The sequence below is a fragment of the Vipera berus genome (assembly GCF_964194415.1).
Source record: "Vipera berus genome assembly, chromosome: 10".
Lineage (NCBI taxonomy): Eukaryota > Metazoa > Chordata > Lepidosauria > Squamata > Viperidae > Vipera > Vipera berus.
The window spans coordinates 9,469,209-9,490,348 of record NC_138213.1 but is presented as its reverse complement, the minus strand read 5'-3'; the positions used below and the strand labels follow the sequence as shown (position 1 = coordinate 9,490,348).

General features: G+C 42.1%; 1 protein-coding gene across 1 annotated transcript in view; it reads left to right on the top strand.

The window, feature by feature from the left end:
* The window catches only part of RHPN2 (rhophilin Rho GTPase binding protein 2), a 41,898-nt gene that overhangs the window by 7,145 nt on the left and 13,613 nt on the right, over positions 1-21,140 (top strand). The window contains exons 2-7 of the mRNA XM_081335958.1: positions 7,668-7,783; positions 9,041-9,169; positions 11,460-11,535; positions 12,797-12,874; positions 13,949-14,073; positions 14,931-15,097. Coding sequence (XP_081192084.1) covers positions 7,668-7,783; positions 9,041-9,169; positions 11,460-11,535; positions 12,797-12,874; positions 13,949-14,073; positions 14,931-15,097 — 691 coding nt within the window. The remainder of the gene's footprint in view (positions 1-7,667; positions 7,784-9,040; positions 9,170-11,459; positions 11,536-12,796; positions 12,875-13,948; positions 14,074-14,930; positions 15,098-21,140) is intronic.

Here is a 21,140-nt window from a genome sequence, read left to right as displayed (position 1 = left end):
ACACACACCCCAACACCTGCTTGCTTAAATAACCTTTTCTGCAGGGCCTTTTGAAATGTATTTCTGTCATTCAGGAGATCTGATTTTGGAATTCAAAACTGTTTACGGAAAAAACAAATTGACGTTCAGCTAGCTGGAGGCATTTCTCATCTGCTTGGTTAGTGCAGCAATATTCATTTTTCTCCATTGAATAATGTCACGGCTGGGCAGCTCCAGATTTGCTGGCCACACTCTTCCTCTGCCAGCAGTTTTTCTTTTGATTTCATTTTTTTTGCTCCCCTTGACAAAATTATCTAGTATCTCAGGATAAATTAGCCATTTGTGTTTGTCTGTTTTTCCCCCCATATCTATAAATTGCCTCTGAGAGCCCCAAAGATGTTTTTGGCACCATCTGGATTTTTATTCTACATTCTCATTATGCCATGTCTAACACAATCCTTTTTAAAATCCACATTAATCTTGATTTATTGTACCAGAAATACCCATGCCACCCAAATCTCAGGTCATGTCCTTCTAACTCAACAAGCCTTCTCAACAGCACCCACTCTTTCATCCAAACCACACAGCAAGCTGCAACATATAAGTTCAAATCAGGTAAACTCAATCTTTTTTTTTCCTTTGCACCTTGTAACATCCTACATTTAACTCATCTTTTTCCCCCTGCCACACAAACTTAGTTATAGCCTTTTGCCACTGTTTAAATGGTGCAACAGTTGTCAAAATAGATATTGTCTGAAACAAAAACTTCTTTCTAGGAAAGATATTATTTTTTTATCACAGAAATTCAACCCAACAAGGACAATTGTAGTTTTCCTCATCTTAACATGTCTTTTTAAAAACTTCATTCCATATCTTAACATACCAGTACCAGTACCAACATACCAATACCATCTTTAGAGCTCCTAAAACGTCATTGTTTAATGATTCTATTGATTAAATCAACACCATGTGCTAAAATGAACAGTAAAGAAATATGCTCATGCAAGTGTCAGAGTAATTCTTCTGAATTATTTTCAAAGTGTGCACAGCTACTGATTAATAACCTGACCAGTTACGCATGGCTCAGTTATCCAAAGTCAGCCACCCGCAGCTTATTCAGTAAACTATGATTAAACAAGGCTTGGCTTAGTGGAATGTTATATTATCTGATCCTTTTAAAACTGGGAATGTCGGGGAGCGAGGCTTAATCTTCAGCGGGCAAATCATATATTCCATATTCCATGTCGTATAAACCATATATGACAATCAACCAGTGGAATGGCTTGCCTTCAGAAGTTGTGGGTGCTCCAGTACTGGAGCTTTTTAAAAAGAGCCTGTCTGAAATTGAGCAGGAGGTTGGACTAGAATAGGGGTCCCCAACTCCTGGACTGTGACCCACTACTAGGCCGTGAGCTGTTCAGAACCGGGCTACCCGAAGTGACAGCTGAGTGCGCATGCACGTGTGCACATCCCCACTTGCATGAGCATCCATGCAACCATCCCCTGGTCTGGAAAGCTGGAAATGTTGGGGAACGAGACTAGAAGTCCTTCAAGGTCCCTTCCAACTCTGTTGTTCTGTTATATTCTCTCCGTGCTCTGTTTCCACGTTCAAATCCATCCTAGTGGTCCATCCTAATCTAAAGTTATTTGTACAGTATGTGAACCTAGCATTCTTACTGGATTGACTATTTTTTTCTTCTCTTTTGGGAACAATATTTGAATGCAGTTCAGTGATCTGGCAAAGCGGCCTCTCTTGTTCCTTTGTTCTGGAGGAAAATATATCAGTGAATTGAGTTTAATTTGTAGGAACTTGCTTATGACCGTTTGGCAAAGACAGCGCTTCCTGGAGCCAACGGGAGAAATTGTTGGGCTCTGCTTCAGAACACTTCCTGGTTTCTGGAACCCGTGTGGTTTATTTGTTTTAGTTTTATTCTTGTGTTTGAAATTTCCAATAATTTATAGACTGTATATGCATGTGTATGGAACCTGTATGGAAAGAATGGCTCTAATCCTATTTGATGATCTTACCTAGTTTGGTAATGAAATGTCTGCAAGAAGACCACTAAGCTCAGAAATTACCAGGACCTCAATAATCCTATTTCCCTGATGTTCTAAAACATTGCTTGCTTGTGTGTCTGTGTGTGTGTGTGTTGCTGCATTTGGGAAGCTTCATCCACTTCTAATCTGAAGCAAATGAAATGTTGTGATCCAGGTTAGCAGATGTACCTTGTGACAAATGCACAAGACATTAAACACCCAAAAGTGCCCACTGAGATATGGTTTACTGATGCTTGTTTGGCAGTTCCCTGGCAAATAAAGATCTCTTTCAACTCTTGAGGACCTATTGCAGAAAAGTTTGGTTTTTCCGGACAGCCTTTAACCAAATGGGTTGGCTAGTTCTTCTGTACAGCTAGTCCCTGACTTCCAATCATTCATTTAGTGACTCTTTGAAGTTACAATAGCCCTGGAAAAAGTGACTTATGACCATTGTTCACACAACTGTTGCAGCATCCTTGTGGTCACATGACACTTGGCAATTGGTTCATATTTAGGACATATTGTGGTGTCCCAGGGAGGGGTGTCATATGTGATCTTCTGATAAGTAAAGTCAATCGGGATGCCAGATTGAGGCCATCACAGCTGCAGGCGATTCACTTAACAATTGTGGCAAGAAAAATTGCAAATGGGGGCAAAACTCAACTGTCTCACTTAGTAACAGAAATTTTGGGCTCACTTGTGTTCGTAAGTCAAGGAATAACTGTAATTACTGCACTCAAATTAAATATTAAGCCTGTGGTGTGCAGGCTGCGGTTCCAGAATTGCATGCAGCTCCACATAAACCTCTAAAGATGTTGCCATATTCTTATTTTTAATGCTGCAAGGAGGGAATACTTGATAAATAACCCTCTTAACTATATTTAATAACACCTTACTGCATTTCACTCCATTCAGCTTCATGTTTGTCTTTGCTCTGCCAAATTCTTCAATATGATTCAAAGGTTACGTGCAGCCCTCTGTCCCCAAAATTGTGTGCCCTTCTGTTAAAGGAATACTAATTATTTCTAGAATGTAATAAATAATAAAATGTAGTGTGTCATGCTAATATTCAATGATTGCAGCCGTAGGGAAATGAAGGCAGTTTTCTTTAGAAGCAATTAAGCAGGAAAAATACTCCATGTAATAGAAGTTAGCTGGGCCACAGACTTCTCCATTCTTTCAATATAGTATATTAGGAAGTTGTTTTTTTTAATTGAGATCTGCATCCACTGAAAGGCTAAAGTTTCTTTCTGCTGGCATATCTGTTGCAAAACACGCCCTAATGGACTGTATTCTGCATTTCTATCAGTCATTGGTTCCATCAATAAACATTTCAATAGAATCAATCAGTCAATCTGTCTGCAGACATCACATTCTCCTTTTTGCAATGGTTATTTTTAAAAAGAATTTTCAAAAAGTGGGTTGCTGTGACCTTGATTGCTTAGTGATTTAGTTCAGTTGCTAACTGTGAATATTGATTCAAACTCTACAGAGATTTCAATAACAAACAACCTTTTTATTTCTAAGGCTTACAGAAAAAAACCCCTGACTGGTTTCTGAATGCAAATCTGCAACATGGACCTTTCTTTTCTCAAGGACCCCTCCCCCTAAAAAAGAAAGAATAATAATAATAATAATAATAATAATAATAATAATAATAATAATAATAATAATAATAATAATAATAATAATAATAAATTGGGCTTTATTTAAATGGAAAGCAAGTAGTTTAAATGCTTGGCCTAGCCGGGCACACATTAACTTTCTTGCTTCTATTGTTCGTTTCTTAGAGCTAAGATTGTCATGTCACACTCGTATCTTATTCTTCAGGCATTTTAAGACATGAGACAGCCTTTTTCTCCAAGAGACCGTGTTAAGGAGGACAGGAACTCTCCTTTTATATACTGGTTAATATTTGCCCAGCTTTGCTTTTACTAGATTTCCGATGCAAGTCATTAACTTCCAATGGTAACTTTAACTTTAACTCCCTCTCAGCAGCCTCTATGCAAGCAGAATACCATTCTTTTCTCAAAGGCACCTCAATGGACATCCGTGTTTTTCATAAAATCTTTTTTAGGCTAACCCTTCTTGCTTTCCACCTCAAAACAACAGGTTGATCTGCTTTCTGTGTTTCAGTAATGCAAGGAATAAGAGGAAGAGGAATATCTCCTTTCGTTGACATGGGATATAGGTTGGATCAAGAGGGAGGAAATGAAGACCAGTCCATGGTCCATGTAGAGACTGATCAGAAACGTGTTCAGAAATAAGGACTCAATGAAAACACTTTGGCTTATGGACTCAGAATCTGGTTTGAGATCCTTGGTTATCTGTCAAAGGTCAAAGTAGAGTCCATCGGTACTTTACTTATTACTGTCCACGGCTTCCGCTCCAGTCTTAGTAGGCAATGTTGACTACCCATTTTTATTTCCCATCATGCCACAGATACTCAGCTAGTCCTCGACTTACAACGACAACTCAGCCCAAAACTTTTGTGGCTCAGGGAAGCATTGGTTAAATGAGTTTTGCTCCACTTTACAACCTTTCTTGCCACAGTTGTTAAGTGAATCATTGCAGTTGTTAAGTAACATGGTTCTTCAGTGGCTTCCCTGTTGCCTTTGCTTGTCAGAAACTCACCAAAACTGATCACATGACCCTGGGGCACTGCAACCATCGTAAATATGAACCAGTTGCAAAGCATCTGAATTTTGGTCACGTGACTGTGGGGATGCTGGCCGTAAGTGTGAAAAATGGTTCATGAGTCACTTTTTTTCAGTGCCACTGTAACTTTGAACGGTCATTATTTTATTTATTTTTTAATTTTATTTTAATTCCTTTTATATCCAGCCCTTCTCCGAAGACTCAGGGCGGCTTACAAGCTTAGCAGTAGCCTTCATTCTATGTATATGCCTGCTTATTAGGGCTTTCACACACACCCCAAGCGGCATTATTACAAAGTCAGCTTAATTGCCCCCCAACAATCTGGGTCCTCATTTTACCTACCTCGGAAGGATGGAAGGCTGAGTCAACCTTGAGCCTGGTGGGATGCGAACCTGCACTAATTGCAGGCAGCTGGTGTTACTTAAGGAGGCATTAGCCCACGAACTGTTGTAAGTGAAAGGCTACCTGTAGTGTCCATCTGGAATTGCATAGAAAATGAAAAGAGCACTTTAGTGCTATTAATGAACCAGGCTAGATAATGGCAGATTGGGAATTCTAGTTCTGCCTTGGACACAAAACCAGCTGGGTAACCTTGAGCCAGTCCTTCTCTTTTAGCCCTATAAAGGTGGCAATGGCAAACCACCTCCAAAACCTTGCCAGGAAAACTGCAGGTGACTAGTTCAGGAGTCACTAGGAATCAAAAACTGATTTGAAGGCAGACATACACACACACACACACACACACACACACACACAAAGAAATCGCAGTTGTAACAAGGGAATAGCATTGACCTGGAGAAGGGAAGGGACTTCTAGCTCTCGAGGACCACTGAAATAAATCAACAGAATAACAAAATAACAGAGTTGGAAGGGACCTTGGAGGTCTTCTAGTCCAACCCCTACTCAAGGAAACCCTATAGTACCATTTCACACAAATGGTTGTCCAACCTCTTAAAAGCCTCCAGTGATGGAGCATCCACAACTTCTGGTTAATTGTTCTCACTGTCAGGAAATTTCTCTTTAGGTTGTTTCTCTCCTTGATTAGTTTCCATCCATTGCTTCTTGTCCTGCCTTCAGGGGCTTTGGAGAATAGGTTGACGCCCACCCCCTCTTTGTAGCAGCCCTTTAGATATTGGAACCAGGTTTCAAGGAACTACCTGGGTCTGCCAGATTTGATGGCCTTGGCTTTTGATCTTTCCTTGGTTTTGAAGCTTTACTGCCCTTCATTTGATGTTTGTTCTAGTTAAAACAAACTGTCTAACCTGTTCTGCAGTCCTAACCATATTTGAATTTCTTATCTTTCGGTGAGAGAGTAGCCACAAAATAAAACTGTTTTATTTAAACACACACACACACACACACACACACACACACACACACACACACAAACAGCAAAAGTGCAATGTCTTCTAGTGTTCTTTTTGTGGTATCTTGTCATGAGTGAAGATAAGGCTTTTTTACCTAAGCAAGATTTTCTAAAAGAAACTTAAGGAAGTCATTATGGTGTCTTTCTAGGGTTAGTTAGACTTTCAGATATCCAGATAGCCTACGCTAAAAAAAAAATGCTTGGAATTCTTGTTTGCGGATTGAAACAATACAGGAAAATGAAATATTCTCACATACCAAGGTGACAGCCTTACATTTGGAGAGGTTTTTTTTTTTTTGAGAAGTGAGGTCAACTATCTGCTGTTTTGATCTGCTTCTAGTCTGGTTGATGAAAAACAAAGTAAAAGGTATGGCAGTGAGGTTTGATAGCATCTCTTGAATGAAATGAAACACCAGGTCATTTGAAGGCAACACTTCCTTTTGAAGGACCACAATCCTTTTTTTTCCCCAGGATGTGGCATGTTCAATCTCTGTCATCCTGTGTCATTACATCAGTGGGTTTTGAAGATTTCCAGATCTTGAAGACTGGATTTGCTGGCAATGGAGCTAACATTTAGCTCGTCCTCACTGCGCTACTCAGAACATCTTACATTTTAAGGAGATACCTGGTTGATACCTAGGATACTGACAGCAAGCCATGTCAACCATTAGTGCCAGTCAATTTGAGTGTTCAGTTGACTGAGTTTCATGTTTTATGAATAAAAGTTTAATAATAATAATAATAATAATAATAATAATAATAATAATAATAATAATAATAATAATAATAATAATAATACAGCCATACAACATAAGTAGCTCTGGGGAAGTCCATCGTATCTTGATTGGCCACTAAGTGACGGTCATTAAGTGAGGCTCGCCTGTAATGTGACATCTTAAAACACAGGACATTTGGAGCTTAGGGTTCCCATAAAATCATGAGGAAAAGAAAGGAAATAGCATTATAATTCTGAATAGTTCCTAATCTTTAAAACTATTATTAAAGTGATGGGTAGGTCAGTTCTCCAGGTGTGCAATTTTTTCATGGCAACATCAGGGAAATATTAGTGGGAAATAACAGGAAATTTCAAGGGAAGACATGTGCTAGGAATAAACCCACAAACCATGGAGAAGCAAAATGCCTACATAAGAAGAGTGGCCGCAAAAGCTGATTATTGGGAGGAAAAAAAAAATCAGAAGGGGAGGAAATGGACTAGCAACTTTCAGGGTGTTTGTTGCAGAACCCATTTTGGGAAACTCTTCCCAAAAGTTACAGAAGGACAGGAGATTGGCCTTGGTTCTACTCAGATAATTGCTGCACCTCGATTCCCAGCATCCCTCACCTTTGGCCATCCTGGCAGGGGCTGCTGGGATCAGTAGGTCTGCAACATCTGGAATTCCCCCTCATCTGGAGTTTCTCCTCTTGCTACAGAAGTGAGACTTCGGTCGCCGTCCCCTGTTGCATCTTCTTTCTCAAGAAGATGGAGGACTATTTTTCTGCATGAACTTACTTGTTTCTAAACGGCTAGAGATAGGCTTTATTTTTTGTGGGGGGGGGAGGATTGGGCTTCCTTCTTTCTTTCTGTGGTCCTGCCCTTTTGATAAAGGATATCTTTCCTGTTGTTCAGGGATGCAACCCCCTCGCAGAGACCGGGCGGAGTAAATTGCAAAAGCGGAGAGCTGTCCTGAACCAGCAGATTCTGAAAGCGGTGAGGATGAGAGCTGGCGCGGAAAACCTTCTCCGGTATGTTCCCACGAGTTCCCTCTCTTTTATGCCCACAGTCACAAAATGCAGCCTTTGTCCTTCTCAACAGGAACAGCCTCTCACTTCCCAGCCAGCAGCCCCGTTCGCTCCAACACCTTATTGAGAATAAAATAGAAGACAGAGCTTGGCATGCCGATTTACATAATGTTTTCACTGTTCCCTGTCAAAGGAGGTATCTGCTCTCCCAGCGACCTTCTCCTGCTTCTCTTTCTATATGGTTTCCTTTCAAAACAGGCCCATTGCTGTGTGCCATTTGATGCAATAGGATGGCTTTGACCACATCATCCTTCTTCCGTTTACAGTAGTTATCATCTTAGGATCACAGTTGAGTTCAAGATTTCCGTTGCTAAGCAAGACAGTTGTTAAGTGACTTTTACACTTCAGTTGTTAACCTAGTAACACGGCTGTTAAGTGAACCTGGCCTCCCCATTAATTTTGCTTGTCAGAAGTTGGCAAAATAGCAATAGCACTTGGACTTATATACCGCTTCACAGTGCTTTACAGCCCTCTCTAAGCGGTTTACAGAGTCATCATATGACACCCCCCCCAACAATCTGGGTCCTCATCCTCAGAAGGATAGAAGGCTGAGTCAACCTTGAGCTGGTGAGAATCGAACTGCTGGCAGCCGGCAGTCAGCAGAAGTAGCCTGCAGTACTGCATTCTAACCACTGTGCCGCCAAAGTGATCACATGACCTCAGGACACTGCAACTGTCATAACGACTAGTCAGTTGCCAAGCCTCTGAATTTTGATCACGTGACTGCGGGGATGCTGCAACAGTCGTGAGTGTGAAAAACAATCGTACATCACTTTTGAGGACCACCAATATGTCGGTGCTGGAATAAACTGAAAAAATAGAGAAAATAGGAAAGAGAAATAATAGGGAAATATTATAAGGAAACAGTCTGAGCAGCGCAGTGGTCTAGAGGTGAAGATGCTCGCCTCTCACTTGAAAGGTTGAGAGGCGAGCATCTTCACCTCTAGACCACTGCGCTGCTCAGACTGTTTCCTTATAATATTTCCTCATTATTTCCCTTTCCTATTTTCTCTATTTTTTCAGAGTTCAATCCTAGGCAGCGACAGAGATGTTTCTCTTATCAGCGCACAATGAGAATATATCTGCTGTGAACTCTGCATAGGCATCAGGAAGGGCATCTGGCTTGCAAATGTTCAGCTCTATTCTGTTGCTCTGACTCCATCCCAATAAACAAACTTTTTTAAATTTTTCCTTTGGCAGTGCAACAACCAGCCCCAGAATCCGAGAACAGGTGCTGCTGGAACTCAGCTACGTCAATTCCAACCTACAGATCCTCAAGGAAGAGTTAGAAGGACTCAATATATCCTTGGAGGTCTATCAGAACACGGAGTAAGTGAAAGAAAAAATGATTGCAATGATGTTCTCTTCTTTTTTGCTAACTGATGCAAAAACAAACAAGCCAAAGAATGTAAGACTGAAGAAAATTTTTTTAAAACAAAACAAAACAGACAAAAGAACAAGCTGTATTACTGAAATGGTCCTGCTGTGCCCAAGGATTAAGGCAGAGCTTTTTAAATTGCTTCTGAGAAAAGTACTCAAAAGTAATTAATACTGCCAAAAAATTGGTTTGGATGCAGTAAGGAAAGGCAGAGACAATCCTTCTCCTGCTGGAGGTGAAGAGGAAAAACAGAGAGTGAATTTGCAGCAGAAGATTTAATATCAAGTACGACAATATGGCAAAATGTAGAGTGGCCTTTACTAATTGTTGGTCTTGCTCATTTGAGAGGTTTTTCTCCCATTACAACATCTGAACTTAGCGTTCCTGTAAAAAGTCCATCCGATAGTTTGGGGTTTTGGTGGGGAAAATGTGTTGCGATTGGAAAAACCAACAGCTCTATTTGGAAGCGAATGAGATACTACTGTTGCGGTGGCATTCAATGGCATCAACTACAGAGACTATGGCAAAAGACCTTTGGGCAGCTACTCATAGTAGCAGTCTGGGGAAAGAATTCTATTTGTAGCTCAGAGTTGAAATGAGGGGTCCTTGGTGCTCTCTGAGCCTGGTTGTTTCTGAGCTTGGTGAAATATTTTAGAAGAAGGACGTCTGCTATTTTTCTCCCTGTGAATTTGGCATTTCAGAGACTCAGAAGGAGGAAGGGAAGGGCCTCTACATTCATCTCAGGGGTTGGCAAGAGCACTGGTGACCTGAGAAAGCTGGTGCATAAGCATTGGCAGCTTCGCAAAAATGATCACAAGAAGGGCAGTGAAAAATCAAAAGGAAAGCTTTGCTTCTGTTTCTCAGTTCCCTCCAACGCAGGCTGCCTCAAAATAGTAGCAGTAGGTTGCTCCTGTTGGGATGGCTTTTAGGTCTGTTCCTGCCAGTGGCAAAGAAGGACCAGGAGAAAATAGAGAAGAGCAACTTTATGTTGGAATGCATAGATATTCCCGTGCAAAGGGTGGCGATGGTTTTATGCTTAGAATCTCTGCTTATTTTTTGCTAGAATAGTTGGATCTCTTGGTATGTGGCAACCGTGGCAACTTTTAAGATCTGTGGACTTCAGCTTCCAGAATTTCCCATGCTGATTGGGGAATTCTGGAAATTGAAGTCCACCAGTCCTAAAGTTGCCAAGATTGGCACCCCCGGTATGTGGAACCCTTTCCTAAGAGGCAAGAGAAGTGATCTGTCCTTACTTCTTACAAAAGAACAGATAAGGATGCTTGACTGTGAGTAGATTCCAGGAATACTCCTTCTAGTAGCCTGACTATTCTTTGTTCTTTGGGGGTCACTCCATCTCTTTGGAGAACCAGAAGTCTCCAGGACTCAGTTGCTCCTGCTGTTCATGCTAATTGGTCATTATCCTCCCTATTCTTGCTGCATTGGCCATCTTCCTAAATCCATCTCACTGTGATGGGTCATTTCCCTTTCCTGTGAGTATTTCCATTGGCAAATTTTAGGCTTCTGACTTTAAGAGTATAGAATCCAGTGGTTTTCTAGGGAGTTGGAGAAGATTACATCTGTAAACTAAGTAACTAGTGTAAACTGAGTAACTAGATTGCAGGATGTAAGGAGCAGGATGTTCTAAGTTGGGCAGGCAGGAATACAAAAGTATAAACTCTGGGAGATTACCTAGGAATCCTTTTATCTTAGATAGGCTGGCTCCAGGTTATAGTTTAATTAGCTCCAGCTAATTAAACATGGGGCAGTGGGAGGTGGTCCCAGGTTACACTTAGCCCTTGGATTCTTGCTATGGCTCCAAGAACTTCTGCAAAAGTTGACTTCAGGACTTGTGAATATTTGTGACAACCCCAAAACATAAGGAAGAATAGCACAAAGCGAATATCATTATTGGAATTTATTTTTCATTGAAGTGAATGCAAACTAAATCAAAGCAAGCTGAGTTTTAACCCTGCCCTTGCTTTATGCTGCGTTGGGAGCTCACATATTTCTTGGAGCATGGTCCCCAGTACTATGGCAGTCAAAGATCAAGCGTGGCCTTTTGCCTGAAAAAGTTGTGTTCTTTAAGCCACAGGGGACGGGTGTGTCTTGTACCAGTGCTGAATGAAATGAGGAAGTCCAGATGACGACAGTGATTTATACACAGCAATTCCTCAGCCACCAACTTTCCACCACAGTTGTGTAAATCAGAGTTATTAATGTGCATTTCTTCTTTTAACACAGGGAAGCTTTTAGCATTCCTCTGATACCCCTTGGCCTGAAAGAGACGAAAGATGTGGACTTTGCAGTACCCCTCAAGGTATTTTTTTTTCCAAGCAGCAGCGCTAAAGGGAATTAAACTCTTTTGCCCATAAATAAATCTAAAAAGCATGCTAAAGGAAATATTTGCTCAAAAAAAATTGCCAATATTCTTCTGAAATATTTACACTTTCTCCTAGGAATGACATAGCTAACAAATTACAATAAAAACCGGATCAGATTAAATTTGGACAGAGAGATAGGGGGTTCATGGGAATTCCTTTCCTAACATGGCTTCTTTCTGTTTCAAAACTCCTTTTTTGTTGTTGTTAGATTTATCCAGAAGCTGCTGACCGGTAGCTATGCAAATATTTATAGACTGTGGGTTAAATTAGTTCTTTCTCAATGCCTTTATCTGAGTTCCCTCTCCCCTAATTGCTGGATACGTCTGACTTAAGGACTTTATTCTTTTGATTTTACCCTCAAGTCTCTCTTCCGTTTTTAAAATCAGAGATTGTACCAGACACTTTGTGCTTTGAACTAGATGATCAAAGAGCAGCCCATCTTTTTGGGAAGGGCCAGGAAGTGTCAAAATTAGCTAAGGAAGCTGGTTTGCTGAAGGGTAGGATCCAGCCCTTTGAGTGTTGTTCTCCTAATGACAGGACTGACCTGCTAGTCATCTGTCCTACCAGAAAACAAGTCCAACAGTCTTTGGAATTTAGGATGACCCCCTTTTGCCTGGCCAGTTGTGGAGGTAAACTAGGTTTGGCAACTCTAGAATTTTCACCAATTACCACGTTGGTTGGGAAATTCTGAGAACTGACATTCACAACATCTGGAAGTTGTGGCCAAGCTTAAGAAGTACTGATGCCAAGGAACTTCAGTATAATAGCAGTAGCACTTAGACTTATGCAGGGGTCTTCAAATTCAGCCCTTTTATGACTTGTGGACTTCAACTTGCAGAATTCCTCAGCCCGCGTGCGAGTTGAAGTCCACAAGTCATAAAAGGGCCAAATTTGAAGACCCCTGCCTTAGAGGGGTCTTCTGGGCAGTTTACAACGTATTTGTAGATTGTCCAGATGTTTAAATCAGGTTTGAGGGTGTATACTGCAGTGAAATGCTGATTTCCAGGGAGACAAAATGCATTTTAATGGAACGGAAGTTTATATTTAAATCCAACTTCTCAACTCAAAGTATCATTCTGGGTAAATCTCTTAGGTAGATTTCTTCAGTTCCTCTGTGCCTGAATGAAACAAATACGTGATTTGGAGACTTTTTAAAAAATAATAATTATTTTAATGGGTTATTTTAATTATTTTCAGGACTTTATTCTGGAACATTACAGTGAAGATGGTGCAGAATATGAAAATGAAATTGCAGATCTTATGGATTTAAGACAAGTAAGCTGGCTCTGTTTGATTTTCAGTCTGGGGGTGGGGAAGAGAGCCTGTCCCTATTTTATTCTCATTTTAATTAAACATAATAAAAGGGAAATACAATACCACTCTTTAGTGCATATAGTTTTCAGGCCACCATTCCTTCTCCTCTCTTCCTTTATCTTTAATTTTGTTATAGTTATTTTATTTGTTGTGAACCACCCACAGTCATTGGGAGTCCGGTGGTGTACAAACTTAAAATGCGAATAAATGATTATTACTTCTCTTCTTTTTTTCCTTTTGAGGCTCTTTTGACCTTGATATCTGAAAACAAACTTTTCCGCATCCAAGATCTATTCTGAATGGGAAACAGCAGTGTTATATTTAAAACAACTGTTTGGAACTTGCCCAGAGTTTATATCATAATTTGAACAAGAAAAAAAATATTCTAGGATTATATAAATAATTTTATAGAGATGTTATTTGTACACAATATACATATATTGTACATTTACAGGTAGTCCTTGACTTACAACAGTTCGTTTTGTGACCGATCAAAATTTTTCACACTTACAACCATTGTAGCATCCCTGTGGTCACGTGATCAAAATTCAGACATTTGGCAACTGACTCATATTTATGACGGTTACAGTGTCCCAGGGGTCATGCGATCACCTTTTATGACTTTCTGGCAAGCAAAAAAAAAATCAATGGAGAAGCCTCTTAACAGCCATATTACTAACTTAACAACTGTGGCTAGAAAGGTCGTAAAATGGGGCAAAATTCACTAAGCAACTGTCTCACGTGGCAACAGAAATGTTGGGCTCAAATGTGGTCATACGTCGAGGACTACCTGTGTGTGTGTGTGTGTGTGTATAAAATATGCAAATATAATATAAATAATTTTATAGAATAAATATACTATAATTAAGCCACCAATAGTCTTAGAAGACCATGCAAGTAGATGGTCACACCGGTACCCCAAAGGCACTTTTCAATAGCCCTGTTTTTAATTATTTCCTGAATCCCAAGCAGATAAGAGCACTCAGTTGGGCCACATATCAACATTATAGCTAATACCTGTCCTATTATTCAAAGGCCTGCCGGACCCCCAGCAGAGATGAATCTGGAGTTGAGATGCTGATGAGCTATTACGTACAGCTTGGCTTTGTTGAGAATCGGTTCTTCTCACCCAGTAGAAATCTGGGCATTTTATATACTTGGTAAGACCTTTCTTAAAATTGAACATTGTCTGGTTTAATGAAAAGGACTAGGGCAGGGGCTGGCTCAGGAATTCTGGGAGTTGAAGTCCACGAGTCATAAAAGAGCCAAGGTTGCCTACCTCTGGACTAGGGTGACATGATAGCAGTGTTCCAATATCTAAGGGGCTGCCACAAAGAAGACAGAGTTAACCTATTTTCCAAAGGACCAGAAGGCAAGACAAGAATGGACTGATGGAAATTAATCAAGGAGACAAGTAATCTAGAACTAAGGAGAAATTTCCTAACAATTAGAACAATTAATCAATGGAACGGCTTGTGGGTGATCCAGCACTGGAGGCTTTTAAGAAGAGACTGGACAGCCACTTGTCTGGAATGGTAGAGGACCTCCTGCTTGAGCAAGAGAGTTGGATTAGAAGACCTGCAAGGTCCCTTCCAGTAATGTTTGATTGATTGATTGATTGATTGTTGATTGATTGATTTATTAGGAAACAAAGAAAATCCAGTTGCCTTTGGAATGCTGGTCTGGTTCACACATTGTGCTAAATTACAACGTGATTTCTTTATCTGTGAACTAATGGGTTGTGTTGACCATTTTATTCAGCCCGCCCTAGTTAAACCAAGGATGCCTTAGTCCATTGTGGAAATCAGTCTGTAACTGAGATGGATCACAGCGCAGCTTCTGAACCAATTGGCATGCAAACTAGGTTTGGACTTAAATTGGAGTTAATAGGAAAAGAATGTTGTTGGGGTGGTTTTTTTTTGACATCTTAAAAACATTATAAAGCGAATAATTTCTCCCCAGTTTTTTTATCTCCCTGGGTTGTTAACATTTGTGTTCTCTTTGGTTTTTATTGAAGGTATGACTCTTTCACAGGCGTCCCTGTTTGTCAGAAGAATTTGTTGCTGGAAAAAGCCAGCATTTTATTTAACATCGGAGCCCTCTACACACAGATTGGCACAAAATGCAATCGGCAAACGGAAGACGGGCTTCAAAAGGCCATCAGTGCTTTTCAGAAAGCAGCAGGTAGGAGCCGGAAGGGGGTGGGGTTCCCCCCACAGCCCCCTCCCCTAAAGAAATGCCTGGAGATTGGCTTAATCCGCTTGTTTGCAATTGTGATTTCCTCTGGTTTGTGTCTGTTCCGGGTAGGATAATGTGACTGTCCGAGCTTAATTTCAAACTCTTTGTGGACAGAATTAACACCCAAAGAACTGTAAGCAAGAACACCAAGGAATGTTTTTTTTTTTAGTGAAAACATTCTTTTCAAAACTTATTATTAACTCCTTCTGCCTCCTCCCTGTCAGATTTATGGAAGGCACTTAAGTAGGCTATTTAGCCAGAGCAAATGTTGTGGAGAATTAATAACTTACAATTTGACAGCCTGTACAATTTTGGTCCATCATTAACTGCTTTCCATTCTTTGCAATCAAAATTTTTTTCCCCCTAGCTATTTTCAGGCATCTGCAAATCTTTTCTGGTCTGGAACACTATTGTGCAATCTTACACAGTAGCCCCAGTGCTTTTCCGGCTGTTGTGGATTTTCAGCAGTACAGTACTTGTTTGTTTGCTCAAATCATATGACCGTCTAACTAACTCATGAATTTCAAAATGGGTTGGATGGAAGAGGATTCCCTTAAACCTGAGTCAGCAGGCACAGGTAGTCCCCGACTTAACAACAGTTTATTTAGCTACCATTCAAAGTTGCAAAAGCACTGAAAAAGGTGACTTATTTTTCACACGACCAATGCAACATCCTCATGGTCCCATGATCAGAATTTGGATGCTTGGCAACTGGTCCATGCTTATTGTGATTGCAGTGTCCTGGGATCACGTGGTCCCCTTTTGCAACTTTCTGACAAGCAAGATCAATGAGGAAGCCAGATTTACTTAACCAGGTTACTAACTTATCAGCTGCAGGGATTAGGTTAACAATTGTGACGAGAAGGGTTGTAAAAGTGCTGGTGATGACCTATAAAGCCCTGAATGGCTTGGGTCCGGGATATCTGAGGGAACACCTGCTGCCGGCATCAAGCTCCCTTCGTCCAGTGCGCTCCCACAGGGAGGGCCTTCTCAGGGTGCCGCCGGTAAAAGATTGTCGGCGGATAACACCCAGGGGAAGGGCCTTCTCTGTGGGTGCGCCTGCCCTCTGGAACCAGCTGCCCGTGGAGCTTAGGACTGCCCCCGACCTCCGCACATTTCGCCGGGACCTGAAAACCTGGCTCTTCGAGCTTTCCGGCCCAGGCTGAGAATTTTTAACTGGGGTTTTTAATTCTAGGGATGATTTAATCTTTTTTTAATTTGTTTTTAACTTTTGTATTGGTTGTTTTAAATGCCCTGTAAACCGCCCTGAGTCCTTCGGGAAAGGGCGGTATATAAATTTAATAAAATAAAATAAAATTTAATAAAATAAAATGGGGCAAAACTCAATAACTGTTTTGCTTAGCAACAGAAATTTTCGGCTCAATTGTGGTGGTATGTTGAGGATTATATGTATCATACTGGGGACCTCGGCTATAATATACTGTAGTTCCAATGGTTTTATAGCAATTGCTATATAATTTACTGCAGTTTCAGTTCCTAGCATAAGTATTTTATTTAAATCCTCCTGAGGCCCATAATTACTACTATTGTCAGTCTAGAGGCCTGTTCCTCTTCATAGTAAAATCTTAGGAGCAACCACCTTGAACTGAGGAAGCAAATACATACGTAGGCATATATAATGTGCAAAATGGTTTTGAATATGGAGTACACCGGTATCACCACCAGATAATAATCTTTAATGAAAATAATTACTAATTTTTTGAAGAAAAAAAGTTTGCAGAAAACATGGCGCTTTTTGGGGGGGGGGGGAGAAGGGGAGTTGTTGAGAATTCAGTTATGACAAAAGTAATGCAATATTATTCAAACCCTGCCCATGGACCTTTGTGGACAGAATGAAAGATTGTTGCTAAGGTTTTCATCTATAAACACAACCCTGAGCATACAAACATACAGGAAGGCATTACCAAAGAGCAGATGGTGAAAGAACAAATGTTCTATTATGGATTCTGAGTAATAAAATAAACATTTCTCCAATCCTTAAGAAAGGGCAGAATTGGTTAAACGTTATCTGAAGTTTCTGAAATTTTTTCCCTCTGGGATTTTTTTAAACATTTTGTCAGAGTTGTGATATAAAACGGCCCATGACATCTGGTGATCAGAATGGCAAACTTTCCAATAAGGCTACCCACATTTGCCAGCATCCCCAGTCACTAGCTGGATTCAAATTGTACTTTGATTTGTCCAGATTTGTCTTAGTATGTTGGGTGAACCTTCCCATTGTAATTTTCAGACTCTGGAAAGAATGCAGAAAAGAGCGGCCCAGATGGTTGGAGATTGGAAGCTAAAACATATAACAGTTGCAGGAATTGAGTATGTCTAGTTTAATGACGCGGTGGCTCAGTGGGTTAGGATACTAAGCTTGTCGATCAGAAGATCGGCAGTTTGGCGGGTCGAATCCCGAGTGCCGCGTAACAGAGTGAGCGCCTGTTACTCGTCCCAGCTTCTGCCAACCTAGCAGTTCGAAAGCACGTAAAAATGCAAGTAGAAAAATAGGGACCACTACAGTGGGAAGGTAACAGCGTTCCGTGCACCTTTGACGTCTAGTCATGCCGGCCACATGACCACAGAGACATCCTCAGACAAGCGCTGGCTTTTTGGCTTTGAAATGGAGATGAGCACCGGCCCCTAGAGTTGGAAACGACTAGCACGCATGTGCGGGGGAACCTTTACCTTTACCTTTAGTTTAATGAAGAGAAGGACTAGAGGGGACATGATAGCAGTCTTCCAATATCTCAGGGGTTGCCACAAAGATGAAGGGGACAGCCTATTCTCCACAGCCTTCAGACATTGTGGGTGCTCCATCACTAGAGGTTTATAAGAAGAGACTGGGCAGCCATTTGTCTGAAATGGTATAGGTTCTCCTGCTTGAGCAGGGGGCTGGACTAGAAGGCCTCCAAGGTCCCCCTTCCAACTCTGATATTCTGTTATTCCATTTATAGCTTATCCTAGCTCCTGTTTATAGCTTATGGTAGGTCAAGATCCCCAACAAAAAATACTTTCCAAAAAAGAGCTCCATTTTGCTTGCAATAGGAGTGGAAAAAATTCAATCTCGCTAAGATTTCAGCCATTCCTCAACAACCCTCTGTTTGTTTGCATACATGGGTATTTGACAGAATGGGCTTGAGTGCAGCATGAGGAGTTTCTTTAAAGATTGCCTCAGGTTTGCATTTCACAGTCATTTCACACTGATAGCTAAATGTTGGGTGGGTGGGAGAGAAAGTTTGCAACAGGGCTCAGGGCTCAGATCCATTTCTGTGGAATTAAAACCTGCCAATAAAACTTGACAAACCAGTTAGGAACAATGCATTTTTTTGATTATCTGATCTCAGTGCTACTAAGGATTTGAAGCTTCAGCAAATGTTTGTTTTTCAGGTTCCCAAAGAATTGGTTTGTTTGGAATTTATTTGAATTAGGTCCAACTTGGTTTGGTCTGGCAAAGTTTGCCTGCTGACAGATTTGTCATATTGTCACAGCCTTGAATGAGCTTTTAGTTTCCCTGTAGGGAAAGTTGTGTGTAGGTTGACAGAGTTGCTCAGAGATTTCTCAATTTCACAAGGTCCCCATCTTTCATAATCGGAACTGCATAACTGCAATGGTTTTCCAATAATTTGAAAATAATTGAGGTCTTCACACACATTTTCTGCCCTGTTTGGGCCCTTACCTTCCTCTTATTAAAAATGCATTGGATCATGTAACATGAATAACAAACACGGCATGCTAGTGAAATGAGGAAAATATTTTAGAACTTATCTACCCACATTATTTGTCTTTTTTTGTTCCTTTGTTGCTTGTTTAGGGTCAGGTGGAAAGCAAGAGCATATTTAAACTGAATTATATAGTTATGTCCACCTTATTCTTTTGCACATGTCCAACTTGGCTACTTCACAAAAAAAATGTTTACCTTCTCCATCCTGTCATTAAGAGCCTTTGATGCTTCAGCCGGAAACCCAAGGATAAATAATCTTATTCTGAAGGGTTTTCCCTGACAGCTGAAGTCATTTCAAATGTAGCTTGTTATTTTGTTAGCTATGGGCATGGGCTGTGTTTAAAAGAGTTAACTCAACATGTAAGAGGCGCAGTAGTTAGAATGCAGTATGGCAGGCTAATTCTGCTGACTTCCAGCAGTTCAATCTTGACTGGCTCAAGGTGGACTCAGCATTCCATCCTTCCGAGGTCAGTAAAATGAGGACCCAGAATGTTGGGGGCAAATACGCTGACTCTGTAAAACTGCTTAGACAGAGCTGTAAAGCACTGTGAAGTGGTATATAAGTCTAAGTGCTATTGCTATATAATCAAATATCTATGAATCACCTTGTCCAAATTTTGGATTTATTTCTTTTAAAGTCATCTAGTTCCTAACTTTAAATGCCATGTCGTGGTTAGACAGCCAGGGATTTATATTACAGTATAAATGACTGTAAAAGTAACAGAAGGAATGTTGAACATAAAACAGCCAAGAGATAAGAGTAGAGTTTCTTAGTAGCTTATCTCATAAATGACAATAGCATTGGGCTGGAAAAGGTTTAAGGAGTTGAGAAGATCATCATTAATAAACTCATTAATGAAGGCTGAAAATTGGCTGTTTCCAAGATTGTATACCGTATATACTTGAGTATAAGCCGAATTTTTCAGCCCACTTTTTGGGCTGAAAAATTCCACTTCGGCTTATACTCCAGTCAACAAAAAAACTTACCGAGGACTTGTGCGCGGCCGAAGCTTTGGTGCTTCCGGGATCGCCCGCACCTCTCCCAAGCCACCGCCGTCCGAGACCTGCCGAAGTTTGGGGAGGTTTGGGGAGGTGCGCGCGCACCTCCCCAAACTCCGCGCCTTGCCTGCCTGCTTCTTTCCGCAGCGGAAAGAAGCAGGCAGGCAGGGCGCGGAGGAACGGAGACTTGCCGACGTTTGGGGAGGTTTGGGCGCCTCCCCAAACCTCGGCAGGTCTCCGTTCCTCCGCGCAGACCTGCCGACGTTTGGGGAGGTTTGGGCGCCTCCCCAAACCTCGGCAGGTCTCCGTTCCTCCTGCCGACCTTTGGGGAGGTTTGGGCGCCTCCCCAAACCTCCCCAAACCTCGGCAGGTCTCCGTTCCTCCTGCCGACCTTTGGGGAGGTTTGGGCGCCTCCCCAAACCTCCCCAAACCTCGGCAGGTCTCCGTTCCTCCTGCCGACCTTTGGGGAGGTTTGGGCGCCTCCCCAAACGTCCCCAAACCTCGGCAGGTCTCCGTTCCTGTTTGGGGAGGTTTGGGCGCCTCCCCAAACCTCCCCAAACCTCGGCAGGTCTCCGTTCCTCCGCGCAGACCTGCCGACCTTTGGGGAGGTTTGGGCGCCTCCCCAAACGTCCCCAAACCTCGGCAGGTCTCCGTTCCTGTTTGGGGAGGTTTGGGCGCCTCCCCAAACCTCCCCAAACCTCGGCAGGTCTCCGTTCCTCCGCGCAGACCTGCCGACCTTTGGGGAGGTTTGGGCGCCTCCCCAAACGTCCCCAAACCTCGGCAGGTCTCCGTTCCTGTTTGGGGAGGTTTGGGCGCCTCCCCAAACCTCCCCAAACCTCGGCAGGTCTCCGTTCCTCCGCGCAGACCTGCCGACCTTTGGGGAGGTTTGGGCGCCTCCCCAAACGTCCCCAAACCTCGGCAGGTCTCCGTTCCTGTTTGGGGAGGTTTGGGCGCCTCCCCAAACCTCCCCAAACCTCGGCAGGTCTCCGTTCCTCCGCGCAGACCTGCCGACCTTTGGGGAGGTTTGGGCGCCTCCCCAAACGTCCCCAAACCTCGGCAGGTCTCCGTTCCTGTTTGGGGAGGTTTGGGCGCCTCCCCAAACCTCCCCAAACCTCGGCAGGTCTCCGTTCCTCCGCGCAGACCTGCCGACCTTTGGGGAGGTTTGGGCGCCTCCCCAAACGTCCCCAAACCTCGGCAGGTCTCCGTTCCTGTTTGGGGAGGTTTGGGCGCCTCCCCAAACCTCGGCAGGTCTCCGTTCCTCCG